Source organism: Tachysurus vachellii, chromosome 17, assembly GCF_030014155.1.
Source record: "Tachysurus vachellii isolate PV-2020 chromosome 17, HZAU_Pvac_v1, whole genome shotgun sequence".
NCBI lineage: Eukaryota > Metazoa > Chordata > Actinopteri > Siluriformes > Bagridae > Tachysurus > Tachysurus vachellii.
The window spans coordinates 2940998-2956076 of record NC_083476.1 but is presented as its reverse complement, the minus strand read 5'-3'; the positions used below and the strand labels follow the sequence as shown (position 1 = coordinate 2956076).

General features: G+C 39.6%; 1 protein-coding gene across 7 annotated transcripts in view; it reads left to right on the top strand.

Annotated features, from left to right (window-relative positions):
- Positions 1 to 15079, top strand: part of grin1a (glutamate receptor, ionotropic, N-methyl D-aspartate 1a) — a 30960-nt gene that overhangs the window by 3218 nt on the left and 12663 nt on the right. For 4 of the 7 annotated variants that reach the window (XM_060891444.1, XM_060891445.1, XM_060891447.1 and 1 more), the window contains exons 2-13: positions 2079 to 2213; positions 3447 to 3623; positions 8353 to 8450; positions 8861 to 8982; positions 9354 to 9528; positions 9690 to 9834; positions 11255 to 11341; positions 11512 to 11647; positions 13127 to 13254; positions 13576 to 13740; positions 13995 to 14113; positions 14476 to 14588. In XM_060891444.1, the coding sequence (XP_060747427.1) occupies positions 2079 to 2213; positions 3447 to 3623; positions 8353 to 8450; positions 8861 to 8982; positions 9354 to 9528; positions 9690 to 9834; positions 11255 to 11341; positions 11512 to 11647; positions 13127 to 13254; positions 13576 to 13740; positions 13995 to 14113; positions 14476 to 14588 (1600 nt within the window). Of the gene's footprint in view, positions 1 to 2078; positions 2214 to 3446; positions 3624 to 7515; positions 7579 to 8352; positions 8451 to 8860; positions 8983 to 9353; positions 9529 to 9689; positions 9835 to 11254; positions 11342 to 11511; positions 11648 to 13126; positions 13255 to 13575; positions 13741 to 13994; positions 14114 to 14475; positions 14589 to 15079 lie in introns of all 7 variants that reach the window. The other 3 variants (XM_060891448.1, XM_060891450.1, XM_060891449.1) reach the window with 1 other exon arrangement.

Below are 15079 nucleotides of genomic sequence, written 5' to 3'. Positions count from 1 at the left end.
TTTGGCTCATGTGCTGTTATAGGAAATTAATCAGTGTCAATGATTATAGCACATGACAAACTATTTTATTTTTCTGATACTACAGAAATCTATTACTGTCGCGATGAGGCAAAGGCGAGTGAGGATCCAAATGCAGTTCAAGCTTTTAATAAACCAAAACAAGAAACAGGCAAACAGACAAACAGGCAAAACAGGGCAGAACACTGAGCAAAACAAGAAACAGGAACATAGACATGAACACACCATAACGACTAACACCAGGGAAGTGAACAAACAGAGTAGATATACCAAACAGGAACCAATCACAACGCAGAGACAATCAGAGACTAAGACGACACACCGGAGGGGAGATAGAGTTCAATTAGTGTCCATGGTAACAAATGAGTGGGCGGAGCAAACAATTAACAGCAAGGCAGGCCAGCAGACAGAAACAGGGCAAAACACAGACAGACCCATTACAGTTACACATTGCAATCGTGAACTTTTGTCCATTTATAGCTACATTTGCCTCCTGGTGCTCCATCTGCAGGATTCCATGCTGTCATTGCTGTCACCAGGGGTCGATTCCCCAGCAGGCTAAATGAAATAAAATGGGAGTATTTCGTCAGAAAGGGCCAAAACCTGTGCCAAATCTAATATGAGGACCATGTGATGTGCTGTGATGTGCCCTTTATAATTACATTTAGTACATAAATTTATAGAACATCCACAAAACAAATTAGTTCCTTTCTTTCATTTTGTCTCTGTGAAAGTTTTAATATAACAAAAGATCTGTTTCCAAGACAGTGAAAAACGTTCTTAGGGTGGAACAATACAGTACAAAACGCTGACAGCTTTCATAACAAACACGTGCTTAAGGAAAATGTAGCTAACAATCTTAATGTTGATTATCAACCTTAGATCATTTATGTGTATGAATTGTTACTATAGAAACCAAAACATATCGGTACGACCAATCAGATTCGAGATTTGGACAGGGCTGTGTTATAAACACTCATAAATGCTGCACTGATATATTTTGCTATCTGAAAGTCATTCAGTTTCACTCAACAAAAATACCAAAGTATTATTTACTCAAGAGCAACGTGATGAAAATGATATCTCTGGACACACGCAGACCGGAAACAGGATGCATCCTGGGCATTGAAGCGAGCTGGCGCTGATCTCTGGGGTACGATGTATTCAGGAGTAGCATTGCATCATTAAAAGCCTGCTTGGGCCAAATTAAATTAAGAGCACTTTAAGCACTCGAACGATGGTTTATGCCATTTATAAAGTGCTGGAGTCATCTTTCTGTGCTGGCAGGCTCGAGAGTGAATGCACAGGAATTCCTTAATGTCCAAAACCTCATTTCATTCATCTTCGGTGTCTCTCTTAAAATTAGAACGCATTTATTTTCTCATTTAAGGAGTATTTGGTATATACTTACGGGTTGGTTTTTAGGCTAAATTCACCATATATATCTTCTTCATATGTTCAAAATCATTCTTTCTTTTAATCAATTCACCACTGTGCTTCAATCTGAGGGAAGGATGGTTTGTGGCAGATGGTACAAAAGAGATGCCTGAGAGCATGTTGGATAGAAAAACCTCATCTGAGGCCCAAACATACAGTCTGTCAAGACACACAGCCATTATATCTTCTCATACAATTTTTGGTTTCTTCCTGTTTTTTTTTTCTACCATATTTTCACTAAATGTGGCCTTATTGTGAGCAGCTGGAGCGATGTTGAACCAAACGGTGCTAAAGCAAACCATGGAGGGATTTTTTTTTTTAATGTGTTATCATTCACAGACGTTGTTGTATACCTTTAATACCTTATTTAAATTGCGTTTTTCTGCCTAAGAAAAACTACTCTCAGCCGTAGCAGTTTTTATTAAAAGTACTGAGTCACTGATAGAAAGTAAAATTTTCAGCTCTCAGATCTCGTATCTGGGCAGAAAACATGAACATTTTGTACAACTCACTTAAACAGACATATCTAGGTTGGCTATTTTTATTTTCTTTGTAACCTTCTCATGTCTAGGAAAAAATCTCTATGCTTGTGCTCTATTTTTTTTTTCTCAATCTATCTACAGGTCTATGCGATTTTGGTGAGCCACCCTCCACAGTCCAGTGACCACCTCACACCTACACCGGTGTCCTACACCGCAGGCTTCTACCGTATCCCTGTGGTCGGCCTCACCACCAGGATGTCCATCTACTCCGATAAGGTTGGAGAATAAGTAAAAATGTGTGAAATTTCCTCAGGTCAATCAAGTCAAATCAAGTCAAATTTCACATTTAGCACAACAAAAAAACAGAAAGTGCTTAACAATAAGATTTCTAGTATCTTAAGACAATGAAAACAAAAATAACATGAACATAGTTAATAAAACTAATTCAAAGAAAAGAATAAAAATAAGGCTTAAGACTTAAACACAGACCTTAAGGGGTAAACAGAGCCGATCGGCCCTATACGCTCACTACGCAAGTTGCGTAGGGCCCCGCAAATTGGATTACATGGCTCACGGGTCAGGTAGGAGGGCCCCTTAGCAGAATTTTGCTTAGGGCCCCAGGGAGGTCAGGATCGGCTCTGGGGGTAAATATATACTACTTCTATTCTTCTAGTCTGCTTAAATGAATCTTAATTACAGTATGTATGTATGAAACTAACAAACAAGTGGTACATCTGTGTAATATGTGTAACGTGTGTTAATATTTAATTGTAATATTACTGTTGTAATAAGAAAGAGCTCAGACAAGACACTAACATTTTTCGAAATAAAAGAAAATAAAACTAAAAAAATCTGAATCGGGGGGGCACGGTGGCTTTGTGGTTAGCAAGTTCGCCTCACACCTCCAGGGTCGGGGTTCGATTCCCGCCTCCACCTTGTGTGTGTGGAGTTTGCATGTTCTCCCCGTGCCTCGGGGGTTTCCTCCGGGTACTCCGGTTTCGTCCCCCAGTCCAAAGATATGCATGGTAGGTTGATTGGCATCTCTGGAAAATTGTCCCTAGTGTGTGATTGTGTGAGTGAATGAGAGTGTGTGTGTGTGCCCTGCGATGGGTTGGCACTCCGTCCAGGGTGTATCCTGCCTTGATGGCCGATGACGCCTGAGATGACGCCCCATGACCCGAGGTATAAGCGGTAGAAGATGAATGAAAATCTGAATCAAGCTATTAAGATAACAAAAATGTTAGTGAAAAAATAGAAACTCTTTAAATATTTTTGAAAAATTAAGCAAGAATGTGAACATTGATTGACAGCACTGATGCACACAGTACAGTAAGTGCAATGTGATGACATCTGAAAGGTTCTTTAAAACAAGGATTAATGAGCATGTGAGATTGCTGCTGAGAATGGAGCTATAACAGAGGCACTGTGGAAGCTGTTTAGAGTTTAGTAAGTAAAGTTGTGATCGGTGGAATGATTTGGTGTTTATCTATTTTGTTTTCTCCTCCTCAGAGTATCCATCTGTCTTTCCTGCGCACCGTGCCGCCTTACTCGCACCAGGCGCACGTGTGGTTCGACATGATGCGTGAGTTCCGCTGGAACCACATCATCCTGATCGTCAGCGACGACCACGAAGGTCGAGCCGCACAGAAGAGACTCGAGACCCTTCTGGAGGAAAGGGAGACCAAGGTGAGCTGTTCTCAAATGCGTATGAGCATGTGCATGTGTAACATTGTGCATTTAACAATCTCAGAAGTCTTCTATGTATGTAACTGTTTGCTTTTCTGTTGCGTGGAAAACATCTCGCTCATGCCATTTTGTAAATGTTGGCTATTGCCAGATGCATCAAACAGTGTCTAATGTGGTCTAATCTAGTTGAAGTTTTGTGCATTTCTTACTCATCTCACATTGCTTTTTGCCATAGTCTAAATCTCCTGAGTCGCTCCACGGCAGGAGCGAAATGAAAATCTTAACCCGGGGCTTTACAAAGCATCTCTGGCTCACGAACGGAGCTTATCTTTAATAGGCTGTTGCATCTCATTGTATTATCAAAGCATTAAAATTCAAAACAGGTCAGCAGTTTTACATCAGCATCCAGCAGAGTGTGTTTGGTTGATTGCAGTTTGATTGATGAAAGGAACGACGTCTGTGCTGTAACGCAGATGAACTTTTTTAACAGCTCTCAAGCTAAATCACGATCCCCAATTGACATCTGTGCTGTAGTAATTACCGGTGCCCCTCTTTGCAGATAGAGAACATTATTAATATAGAGACTATTTCAGTGTAGTTGCAATTAAGCTCCAGAACTGTTGGGAATTGATTTTTTTTTTTTCTGGTGTTGCAGGTTTCACAGTAATGTTCCCTCGTGTAAATTAGAGTCGATTGAAGCTGAAATTGTTCCTCGACTGCTAATAAAACTGCACCTATAAAATATGCATTGAATTCTGTTCTGGTCTATTAATGAAAAATGATTCATTTTTCACATTTTTGCTGTATAAGCCATTCTTACTGGCATAATAGAAAACGAATATGAAGTGCTTTATATTGTCTGAGATAATTATGGACATGTTGAAAGTTTGAAAAAATGCCTAAACTCTGTCTATAACCTTTATAAATCTCAGGTTAAAACTGTAGATGTTATATATTTCTACAGACTCTCTGGTAGGATGATGGAGAAAGATGATGGTGACATCTGGTAAAGGAATAAAGGATGTAGCTCCGATGACTGATTCTATATAGCAAAATAAAATATATGAACAAAGGTCTATAAAGCCACACAAGCATTAATGAAGAAGTCGGCGTTCAAGTTCATCTCAGAGGTGTTCATTGGGATTGAGGTCAGAACTCTCGATGTGCAGGACACTCGAGTTCTTCTGCATTGTACGCGGTTGCATTGTGAAGCTCGAGCATCTTTTGGTTCCTGTGATGGGAAATTGTGTGCTTCTGACTTCATGGCAACAGTTATCACAAAAGAGAGAGAAATGAATTCTCTACCGCTTCTTTAATGATCATTTTTCCTTTCCAAATAAATGACATTATTACATTGACATTATTTCCTGTCCAGTGTCACCCAGATGAGGATGAGGTTCCTTTCTGAGTCTGGTTCCTCTCAAGGTTTCTTCCTCATATCATCTCAGGGAATTTTTCCTCACCACCGTCGCCTCCGGCTCGCTCGTTACGGAGAGATGTTAGAGATAAATAGTAACTTAATTGTAAACTTTAAAATGTTTGGTCTGTTTCCATACTTCTGTAAAGCTGCTTTGAGACAATGTGAATTGTTAAAAGTTCTATACAAATGTATAGAATTATATTGAAATATAATGGTCTATGATGGGTATGATGGTCATGTGTACAAATACTTTTGGTCATATAGTGAATGTTAGGGTGCTATTTTAGAAATATGCATGTGCAGAAAGTTTTTATCATAATTAATTAAGAACAAATAACAAGGTCAGAAGTGAAAGCACAGCATCATGATAAACGATACGATATACGATATACTCAGCATCATATAAAGTGTCATATATGGCTATAGGCAATAAGTAAATTTTACTGAACAACCAGGAAGTTTATTTAGGAAACAACCAGGAAGTGACTGCTGAGTGTGACCTCTGCTGATGTGGAAGTATTTCCAATACTATACTTTCAAGTATCATGTCTGCAGTGTTGAGCTTTAATAGAACAGGAGCATAGAAGCCTTTGTTATCGCTTTGTTATACATTACAGCACAGTGGAATTCTTTTCTTCACATACCCCAACTGAGGAGGTTGGGGTCAGAGTGCAGGGGCAGCTATGATACAGCGCCCCTGGAGCAGGGAGGGTTATTGCTCAAGGGCCCAGCAGTGGCAGCTTGGCTGTGCTGGGGCTTGAACCCCGATCCTCAACCCAGAGCCTTAACCAGTTGAGCCACCACTGCCCATAAGTGGCATACACTCTGGCTTTATATGTTTATTTGCAAATTCCTTAAGAACTTATAATGATAATTTTCCAGATCACAAATGTGAACATATTCCCTGCAGTGAACTATTTTCAGCACCACAGCATCAGATACAGCGGGATAAAAATAACACATATCCTTACTAACTCTGTCTGGAGGAAAACCTAAAAACAGCTTGATGTCACGACGGTTTCGAGTAACCTCATGCATAATGTACGAATTTAAAGATTAAAGACCTGCGTTTAGAACCAGAAGCAAAATCAGAACCACAGTGAAAACCGGAATTAGGCCCCTAATCAGGCCGACCTCAGATACAGTACGTACGTATATAGTGCAGAACTGTATGTTCCTGTGCTACAGGAGTTTATTTATACCACTGCAGGATCGCAACGCACCGTCCGAGCATGGCTAAGGCTCCCCGGAGGCTGTTGCCCTCAAAAAATCAGAGGATGAGAAGAATGCATAATGCTGCAGCAAAAAAACGACGGTTCCTGCTGCAGTATCTTTGTCTCTAGCACTAAAACTAGCTAACAATTTTAGCTTAGCTGTGAATGGTTCTAGGACATGTTTTGAAGTAACATTTATAAACATTCTGAGAACACTTCCACAACCTTTTAGTACTGTGAGCTGCATTCTATTCATTCAACACTCATGCCAAGCAACCAGGCGACTAAAAGCCAACTACTAATGATCCAGCTAGCTACGTGAGGCCAAAAAGGCATTTCTGTAGACAATAGAAGATATAATGAAGGCGAAAGCAAGGAGATTTATGTGGTAGATTACTAAGAATATTCTCTGTATGTATAAATGTTACTAATTCACGTCATTTACACTTATCGTCAACCAAAAAGTGGCTTTTCATGAGGGTTTAATACTACAGCTATTAGAACTATTAGAGCTAGCACGAGGGCCATTCATCATAATAAATCCCCCATTTGAGTGTAGCATTCCTCACACTTCCTAGATCTGCTAGCTTTTTCCTGCTTCTTTCTTTTTAGCTCTCGGATTATACTATTTTCTGGCTTCACTTCCTTTGAGCTATTTTCATTGGGTTTTCCTTTAAAATAAAGAAACTATAAATTCAATTTCACCAAAATTAAGTGGAAATTCCGTCTAAGCGTGGGATCTTAATTCTCATAATAAAATATACTTGTTTCTCAGGTGGTTACCGTAATGATACACCTTTTATCTAGGTTTTGTCTAAAAATGAATTTGCACCATTTATTTTTATACTACATCCACAATTCCAGTCGAAAGACACATATTAAAGGTACATAAACATTCGGTACCACCTCATTTTTATCAAACATAGAGTAAAAGTTAAAACCAACACAAGCCTAATCAATTCAGGTAGTGATAAGATTCTGTATCATTTCCACTTTTGTGTGACTTTAAAATGGTGACACGTAGCTGTGACTTTCCTGAAAAGTACTACCGTTTTTTTCCCTAAAGACGTAAATAGGTTTGCATTTTTCAGGTCAGTGGTAAATTAGCACAGTCTCTGATGCTTTTCAAAGCCCCGGTGTTAGGACTTCCAAATTGGAGCGAACAACAATTTGTTAGATGCTTTATTGCCCATCATTTTCAACTGTTTATAATATTCTTCTGTGTCTGCATATTTTCTCTGTGCACATTACTCATCAGAATAAAAAAAGGAACTATGAAAACCTCGATCAACTGTCCTATGACAACAAGCGAGGACCTAAGGTATACTTGCATGGTCAATGCACGCCGCCCACCAACTTAAACGTTGCAACTAGAATCTGGCCAATCAGCCATCGGCCAACCCAGAAATGCCCTTATCTTGGTAGCACGTGTTTCTTTTTACATCGAGACCTTGTTTTTTTGGTTCCCTTTATGATTTAAATGACGAATGGACTTGTTTTGAACGATTATCATTTTCGGTTTTCAAGAAAGAGAAAAAAAAAAAAGAGAGAGAAAAGTAAACACGCTCCGCTTCTGTCATTATCATTTTTCCCCTTCCAAATAAAGGAATGCATGATTCAGATCAAATACAGATAAAAGCTCCTTTGTTCCTTTGTTTAGATGCGCTAGTGTGGGACGCGTCACATTCCCAGATACTACTTCCTCCCTTTTTCGCAGCACCTCCTAGTTTTTTTTTCTTTTTCTTTGGGCTAGATCAAGCCTCTCACCTCTCGCACCCTTTCTCCCGGTTTTAGTTTCCGGTTGCATCGGCCTTTTTCCCCCAAACCTCTAACATGCACGCCGTTCTCTGGAGCCTTGATAACCCTCAGCATTGCATGCAAAAATACAGAGGTTTTTCCCCCCTTCTAGTTTTTTCTTTTTTTTTTTCTTAGTTGATCCAATTTTCCTTGGAGCGCTGTCATTTTCCTCCTTTTTCAATCACACAAACGCAAAAAGAAAATTCAACCAAAGCAGTGAAGAGAGGTTAAAGAGGCAGCATGGTCCTGGGGTGGGGAAGTGTCTCTAGATTTTACTGACTGTGTGCCCCGATCCCAGGCAGAGAAAGTCCTCCAGTTCAACCAAGAGACTAACTTAACTGCCCTGCTGCTTGAGGCCAAGGAGCTGGAGGCTCGCGTGATCATTCTGTCCGCCAGGTGAGATATTATTTAAGACTCTGTCACATTACCAGCACTGCAGTATAAATCACGGTGTAGTAATGCATAATGAGGACCACTCTGTTATATCAGGATTGAAGTGCTGTAATGTATAGAGAATATCTCATAAATACTCAGCATTGTACATAATAAATGGTAAAATGATGTCATCCCACAGAGAACCTTTTAATCCATTACTGTAAAATGGAAATGTGAACGACGGTGAAACATGGTGGTGGTAGCATCATTATTATAAGTTGCTTAGTTTCTTCTCTATCGCTTATCTTTTGCGGTACATAACGATACGACACTGTAATGATTATACACCTTTATTAAGAAAAGAAATTGCTTATAGAGCTAAATATATTTCGAAACCGAGAGTATTGCGACTGACGTGTGTTTGCCGGCAGTGAGGACGACGCTGCTGCCGTGTACAAGACAGCTCGGTTTCTCAACATGACCGGCTCTGGCTACGTGTGGCTAGTTGGAGAGCGGGAGATGTCTGGTAAAGCTCTGAGTGAAGCTCCTGATGGTACGTACTGTATGGGATCACGAAGCTGAGCTAGAGAACTGGAAAGGCACTGGTTGTTTCTTGTCTCATTTTCAGTAGATTATATGTTTAAATATGTTATATGTTTAAATTTTAATCTTATGATAAAACACATATGATTCATAGTTTATTTGAGATTTATTTGAGAGGTAAAGATTGTGAGATATAAAGTCTCTTACATTACGTCTCGGGTCCACAGAGTGTTAATAAGATGTTTAAATCTAAAATATAATATCTCCCAATATTCACTGTCAGATATTTTACATCACCTTAAGGTTATGTTCATATTAGTAGGGATATTAATGGCTGGAGACAGTCAGCTCATTGGATTATTCTGATGCCGACACACACAGGACTAATTGGCCTTCAGCTCATTAACGGCAAGAACGAGTCGGCTCACATCAGCGACGCCGTGGCGGTCGTGGCTCAAGCCATTCAGGAGCTTTTCGAGAAGGAGAACATTACCGAACCGCCTCGGGGTTGTGTGGGCAACACCAACATCTGGAAAACTGGGCCACTCTTTAAAAGGTCAGCTAGAAAGCAAGCATGGAAAAGATTGTGTCTGATCCAGACAGCTGATATAGTCTGCATAAATTTGACTGTGTTTGCATAAATTTAGCACTTTGTTGGTGCATGTGGGTGAGACCCAAAAGCTTCTCCTTTCTCTCTGGTGTCTCTATGTACTGCAGGGTTCTGATGTCATCCAAATACCCAGAAGGCCTGACAGGACGAGTGGAGTTTAATGATGATGGGGACAGGAAGTACGCTCATTACAGCATCCTTAACTACCAGAAGAGCAGACTGATTCAAGTCGGCATTTATAATGGAACTCAGGTGTTTTTTTTTTGCTTTTGTCAGATAAGAACCCATCTCACCAACAGTCTTATATTTTATGTGTTTGTTTTGCTAACACTGACTGTACTTTTTTCTTGAATGAGTAACAAGGTTAATTATAGAGTTAGTATGTTTGAAAAATGCTTCAGAAAACTGAGTCGGGCCGACAAACAAAACAAATGTATAGCCAATGAGCAGAAAGGGGCGTGTCTTCTCAATATGCGGCTGAGAGAGTATTCAGTGCGCATGTGTGACATTAGCCGAAAGCGATTGAAACATTGACATGGCGGATAATTGCCGTTACCTCTGCCTCGGGTTCTAGGTGTTGAACGTCGTCTTCCGCGTGAAACGGAGCTAAAGCTTTCACGGTACAAACAAAAATGCTAAAACTTTTCACAGTACTACAAAAACACATTTGTATTACCATAGTATTACTCATTGAGTTCATTTATCGATAAAAATATACCCTCGGCCAGCCGCCCCAGCAGGTTCCGCCATAATAGTTGCCTGGGTTACGTATGTATGTGTGGGGCGGAGCTATCAAAACAAGGGTGACACCCATTTGGGTTAGGGGCGTGTTTGTTTTGGTGATTTAAAATGTCAACATTGCCTTTTAAACATCGTGCACCCCACCTTTAACTAGCATCCATGTTTAATGGCATGAGTACAATCATAGGACTTCCTAATAAATTTAAAAAAAAAACAATGAATATTTTACTTACAGACTAAAAATAGCATAGGAGAAGTTTACTTTGAACATGACTCCATTATTAAACAACAGAATATTCTACATTTGGCAGTCACCCTTATCTAGAGTTACTTGGATTTATTTCATTTATACAGATGAGCATTTAAGGGTTAGGGGTCCTGTTGAGTGGCAGCTTGGTGGCTCTGGGTTTTGATCTCATGACCTTCCAAGCAGTAATAAAACACCTTAACCACTGTGCTATAACAGCCCCTAAATAAGACCACAACTTCATTTTTGTCTTCCTGTGATTGTTGGGAAAGTCGGTTAAACAGATCAACAGGTACCTTCAGGAATGTATATTTTTCATAACGTATAAAGTATGAGTCACAGATAAGCATGTTAACCAGATTCACACATTAGTGTAAAAACAGTACGATTTTAGAAGTATCTAATGATTACAATGTATAGTGTCGATATAGTGGACTGGCACAAATGATGTAGATTTTGTAGGTTGTATTAATGTTTATGATTTTTATTTATTTATTTAATACATGAACGTAAAAGGCCGATGAGTTGTCGTGAAGGACACTTTAACCTTTCTTAAGCTGTTTTCTACCTTTACTTTTCACACGTATTCGTAAATATGTGGGACACAAATGGTCGCTCTTAAAATCACCCAAAAGATCTACATCTAGGTCACTCTGAGCTTATTTTAGACCACCGTTCCCTCAGGTGCTGCTAAATAAGCAAAGGAAGATCATCTGGCCTGGAGGAGATACAGACAGACCAAAAGGTTTCCAGATGTCCACATGGCTAAAAGTACAGTATCATTTAAAGAACATCTGTCATAAAAAAAACCAAAACAAAACAGTGAATGTGGTTTTTCTTTAAATGCTTTTTAATAAGATCTGATTTTTGCTACATGGAATACAAAGAATTCATCACACAGTTCCCCTTAACTATTCATTTAAACTTTTGATTTATTACAGATAGTCACGATACATCAGGAGCCTTTTGTGTACGTGAAGCCAACCATGCTGGATGGGACATGCAAGGAAGAATACACACCGAACGGAGTATTAATTAAAAAGGTGATCTGCACTGGACCAAATGAGACCATTCCAGGTAACAAAACAGGATCATTTATGATATTAGATGCATACATGTATATATAAACTCTAGGTATTTATATACGGATGTGAAGAGGTGTGTGTGCAAGCATGGAGGACAACAGTGTGAATGTGTTTGTGTGTGTCATTTATGTATATAATACACTTTGGTTATACTGATACTTTTGTAAAAACTATGCAGGTCCATGTTGTGTGTGTGTTCTTATGAGTTAACTTACAAATAATGTGCTAAGTGCTGAACACTGTAGTTGTGTGAGTCTAATGAAATTTTGTTGGATTGATTGTTTGATTGTTTTTTAATTCAGTCCTCAGTGATTTTTTTTTAGGCTGTGATGTTTAGCATCATTTGACTCTGAGTCAAAATTCGCAAATTTGAGTCAAGAAAATTTTCCCAAGCCGCTTTTAACATATACAGGTGCATCTGAATGAATTAGAATGTCGTGGAAAAGTTCATTTATTTTAGTAATTCAACTCAAATAGTGAAACTTGTGTATTATAGAAATTCAGTTCACACAGACTGAAGTAATTTAAGTCTTTGGTACTTTTATACATGACAATATAATCATTGATATAAAGTTGTAAGTAAAGGATGTTTATTTAAGATTTTTATGGACAATGTTTTCCGACACTAGAAGGAGTTTTCCAACATTAGAAGGTTTTGTAAAATCAATCAAAATAAAAAAATAAAATCAAAATTTTTTGGTCTAATTATCTTCAAGAGAGGCTAGTTGGGGCAGTGGTGGCTCAACTGATTAAGGCTCTGGGTTGTTGATCGGAGGATCGGGGTTCAAGCCCCAGCACAGCCAAGCTGCCACTGTTGGGCCCTTGAGCAAGGCCCTCAACCCTCCCTGCTCCAGGGGCACTGTATCATAGCTGCCCCTGCACTCTGACCCCAACCTCATCAGTTGGGGTATGTGAAGAAAAGAATTCCACTTCTAATAAAGGCTTCTAGTTAGGTGGCTAGTCTCGTATGTATTTTTTTAGTTTATTACTCACTCACTCACTCATTTGCTACCGCTTATCCGAACTACCTCGGGTCACGGGGAGCCTCTGCCTATCTCAGGCGTCATCTGGCATCAAGGCAGGTTACACGGAGTGCCAACCCATCGCAGGGCACACACACACTCTCATTCACTCACGCAATCACACACTATGGACAATTTTCCAGAGATGCCAATCAACCTACCATGCATGTCTTTGGACCGGGGAGGAAACCGGAGTACCCGGAGGAAACCCCCGAGGCACGGGGAGAACATGCAAACTCCACATACACAAGGCGGAGGTGGGAATCGAACCCCCAACCCTGGAGGTGTGAGGCGAACGTGCTAACCACTAAGCCACCGTGCCCCCCATTAGTTTATTAATAAATGAAATATTCAGTAAACCACTTCAGAATGTTCTTGGAGAATATTGTGCTGCTCTCCAACAAACAGAATTTGTTTGTTCAGATGGTTTACATGTGGTTTGGTTACAGGACGTCCAACAGTGCCTCAGTGCTGTTATGGATTCTGCGTTGACTTACTGATCAAGCTGGCCATGACTATGAACTTTACCTATGAGGTCCATCTGGTGGCTGATGGGAAATTTGGCACGCAGGAGAGAGTGAGTTCGGATCTTCAAACTGATTATTTTCATGCAGTACGTTGGTCTTGTTAGTAGTATTGCTTGAACCATCTTGACTGAGTCACTGACACTGCTGTAAGTCAAAGCAATGTGATATGAAGCAAACAGTTAATGATTTTGTAAATAAAAGTGATTCGTATTGTTTTAGGCTAAGCATTTAGGCTAAGCATTTTAGTCTTTAAGTTTCATATTTCTAGCTAGCATCAACTTCTGCAGTTTCATCAAGACTGGAAAATTAATTGTAGCTCTGTTTCTTTTCTGTGATTTGTTTTAATATTCCTAATTTTTCTTTGGCCTCAGGTGAACAACAGCAACAAGAAGGAGTGGAACGGTATGATGGGAGAGCTCCTGGGTGGCCTCGCGGACATGATCGTGGCTCCGCTAACAATAAACAATGAACGAGCTCAGTATATTGAATTCTCCAAACCGTTTAAATATCAAGGGCTCACTATCCTTGTGAAAAAGGTACATCTGCTCTTCCCAGGTGGAATAAGTGCATGAAATATGTATTAGCATTTCAAAGCTCGAAAGTCTGTGAAAGAGCAAAGTGGTTGTTAGATTTACACAGAGGATTAGCCATTAAATATATACAGTTAATAATATCATGGATTTATTTACTTGCTGTGTATCAGTACTTACAGTAACTCTTAAATTTTAGTATCAGTTAGATACAGTATATATATGGTATGAAATGTGTGATACATCGCTGTGTGTTACAGGAAATTCCTCGTAGTACGCTGGACTCGTTCATGCAGCCGTTCCAGAGCACGCTGTGGCTGCTGGTGGGTTTGTCGGTGCATGTGGTGGCGGTGATGCTTTACCTACTAGACCGGTTCAGGTACACATTAATGTCTGTATGACTTGCTGTGTCTTTCATGTGGTGTGTCTCTGAGATATTTTCCTGTTTTCTGGACGTGTTTTATTTACCAGTGGAAAAGGGGCATCAATGTTGCTGTCCACATGAAGGAGGGGAGATGTGGGCTGGTCGTGCTGTGTTGAAATCAATCTTGTTCCTTGTTGTCATTTGCTGTCTTCACAGCTTGCTTGCTCATTCTTCATGTCTATATTTGGACCTGTTTTTTGTCTGTATGTTGAGACAGATGTTGTCATTGTCTTTGTCTTTGTTGGTGGACTAGGAATGTCAAAATCTGTCAAAAACTTGTGCAGTTCATTATTCATCCTCTGCCTGATTGGTTTCAGCCCATTTGGAAGGTTTAAAGTAAACAGTGAAGAAGAAGAAGAAGATGCCCTCACCTTGTCCTCGGCTATGTGGTTCTCCTGGGGAGTGTTGCTGAACTCTGGAATTGGAGAAGGTTACACCGATAGTTTGTTTTCACCTCACATCACAAAATGGCAGGCTAAAGGCCAGTCTATGAATAATTGGACAGCAAATCCAGCACACTAATTTCAAAACCAACCCACGACTATGAGGTTAAATTCTAAGGTTTTCTCATTCCAATCTTTAAATTGGCACTATTTTGAGCAAAATAAATTCCAGATGCTTGCATTTGCAATTGTCGGCTTACAGCATTAAATATAAATCCATCAGAAATAATAGCTGGGATACAATTTCAAAAAAAGGCTGCAGCACTCCAGGAAGAATATTTCTAGTACAGGAGACTAATCTTCACAAGAGTTATGTACTGTAAGTGTAAAGGAAACATCCCTCCTCATCTGTAAAATAACATAAAAGGTCCAAAGATGTTCTCAAAAATGCTAATCTTGCTAATAATAACTGAAAGCTAATGTAAGCTAGTAGCATAGCTTTGCATAAAGATGCTAAATAAATTGATAAGTAAGCAAC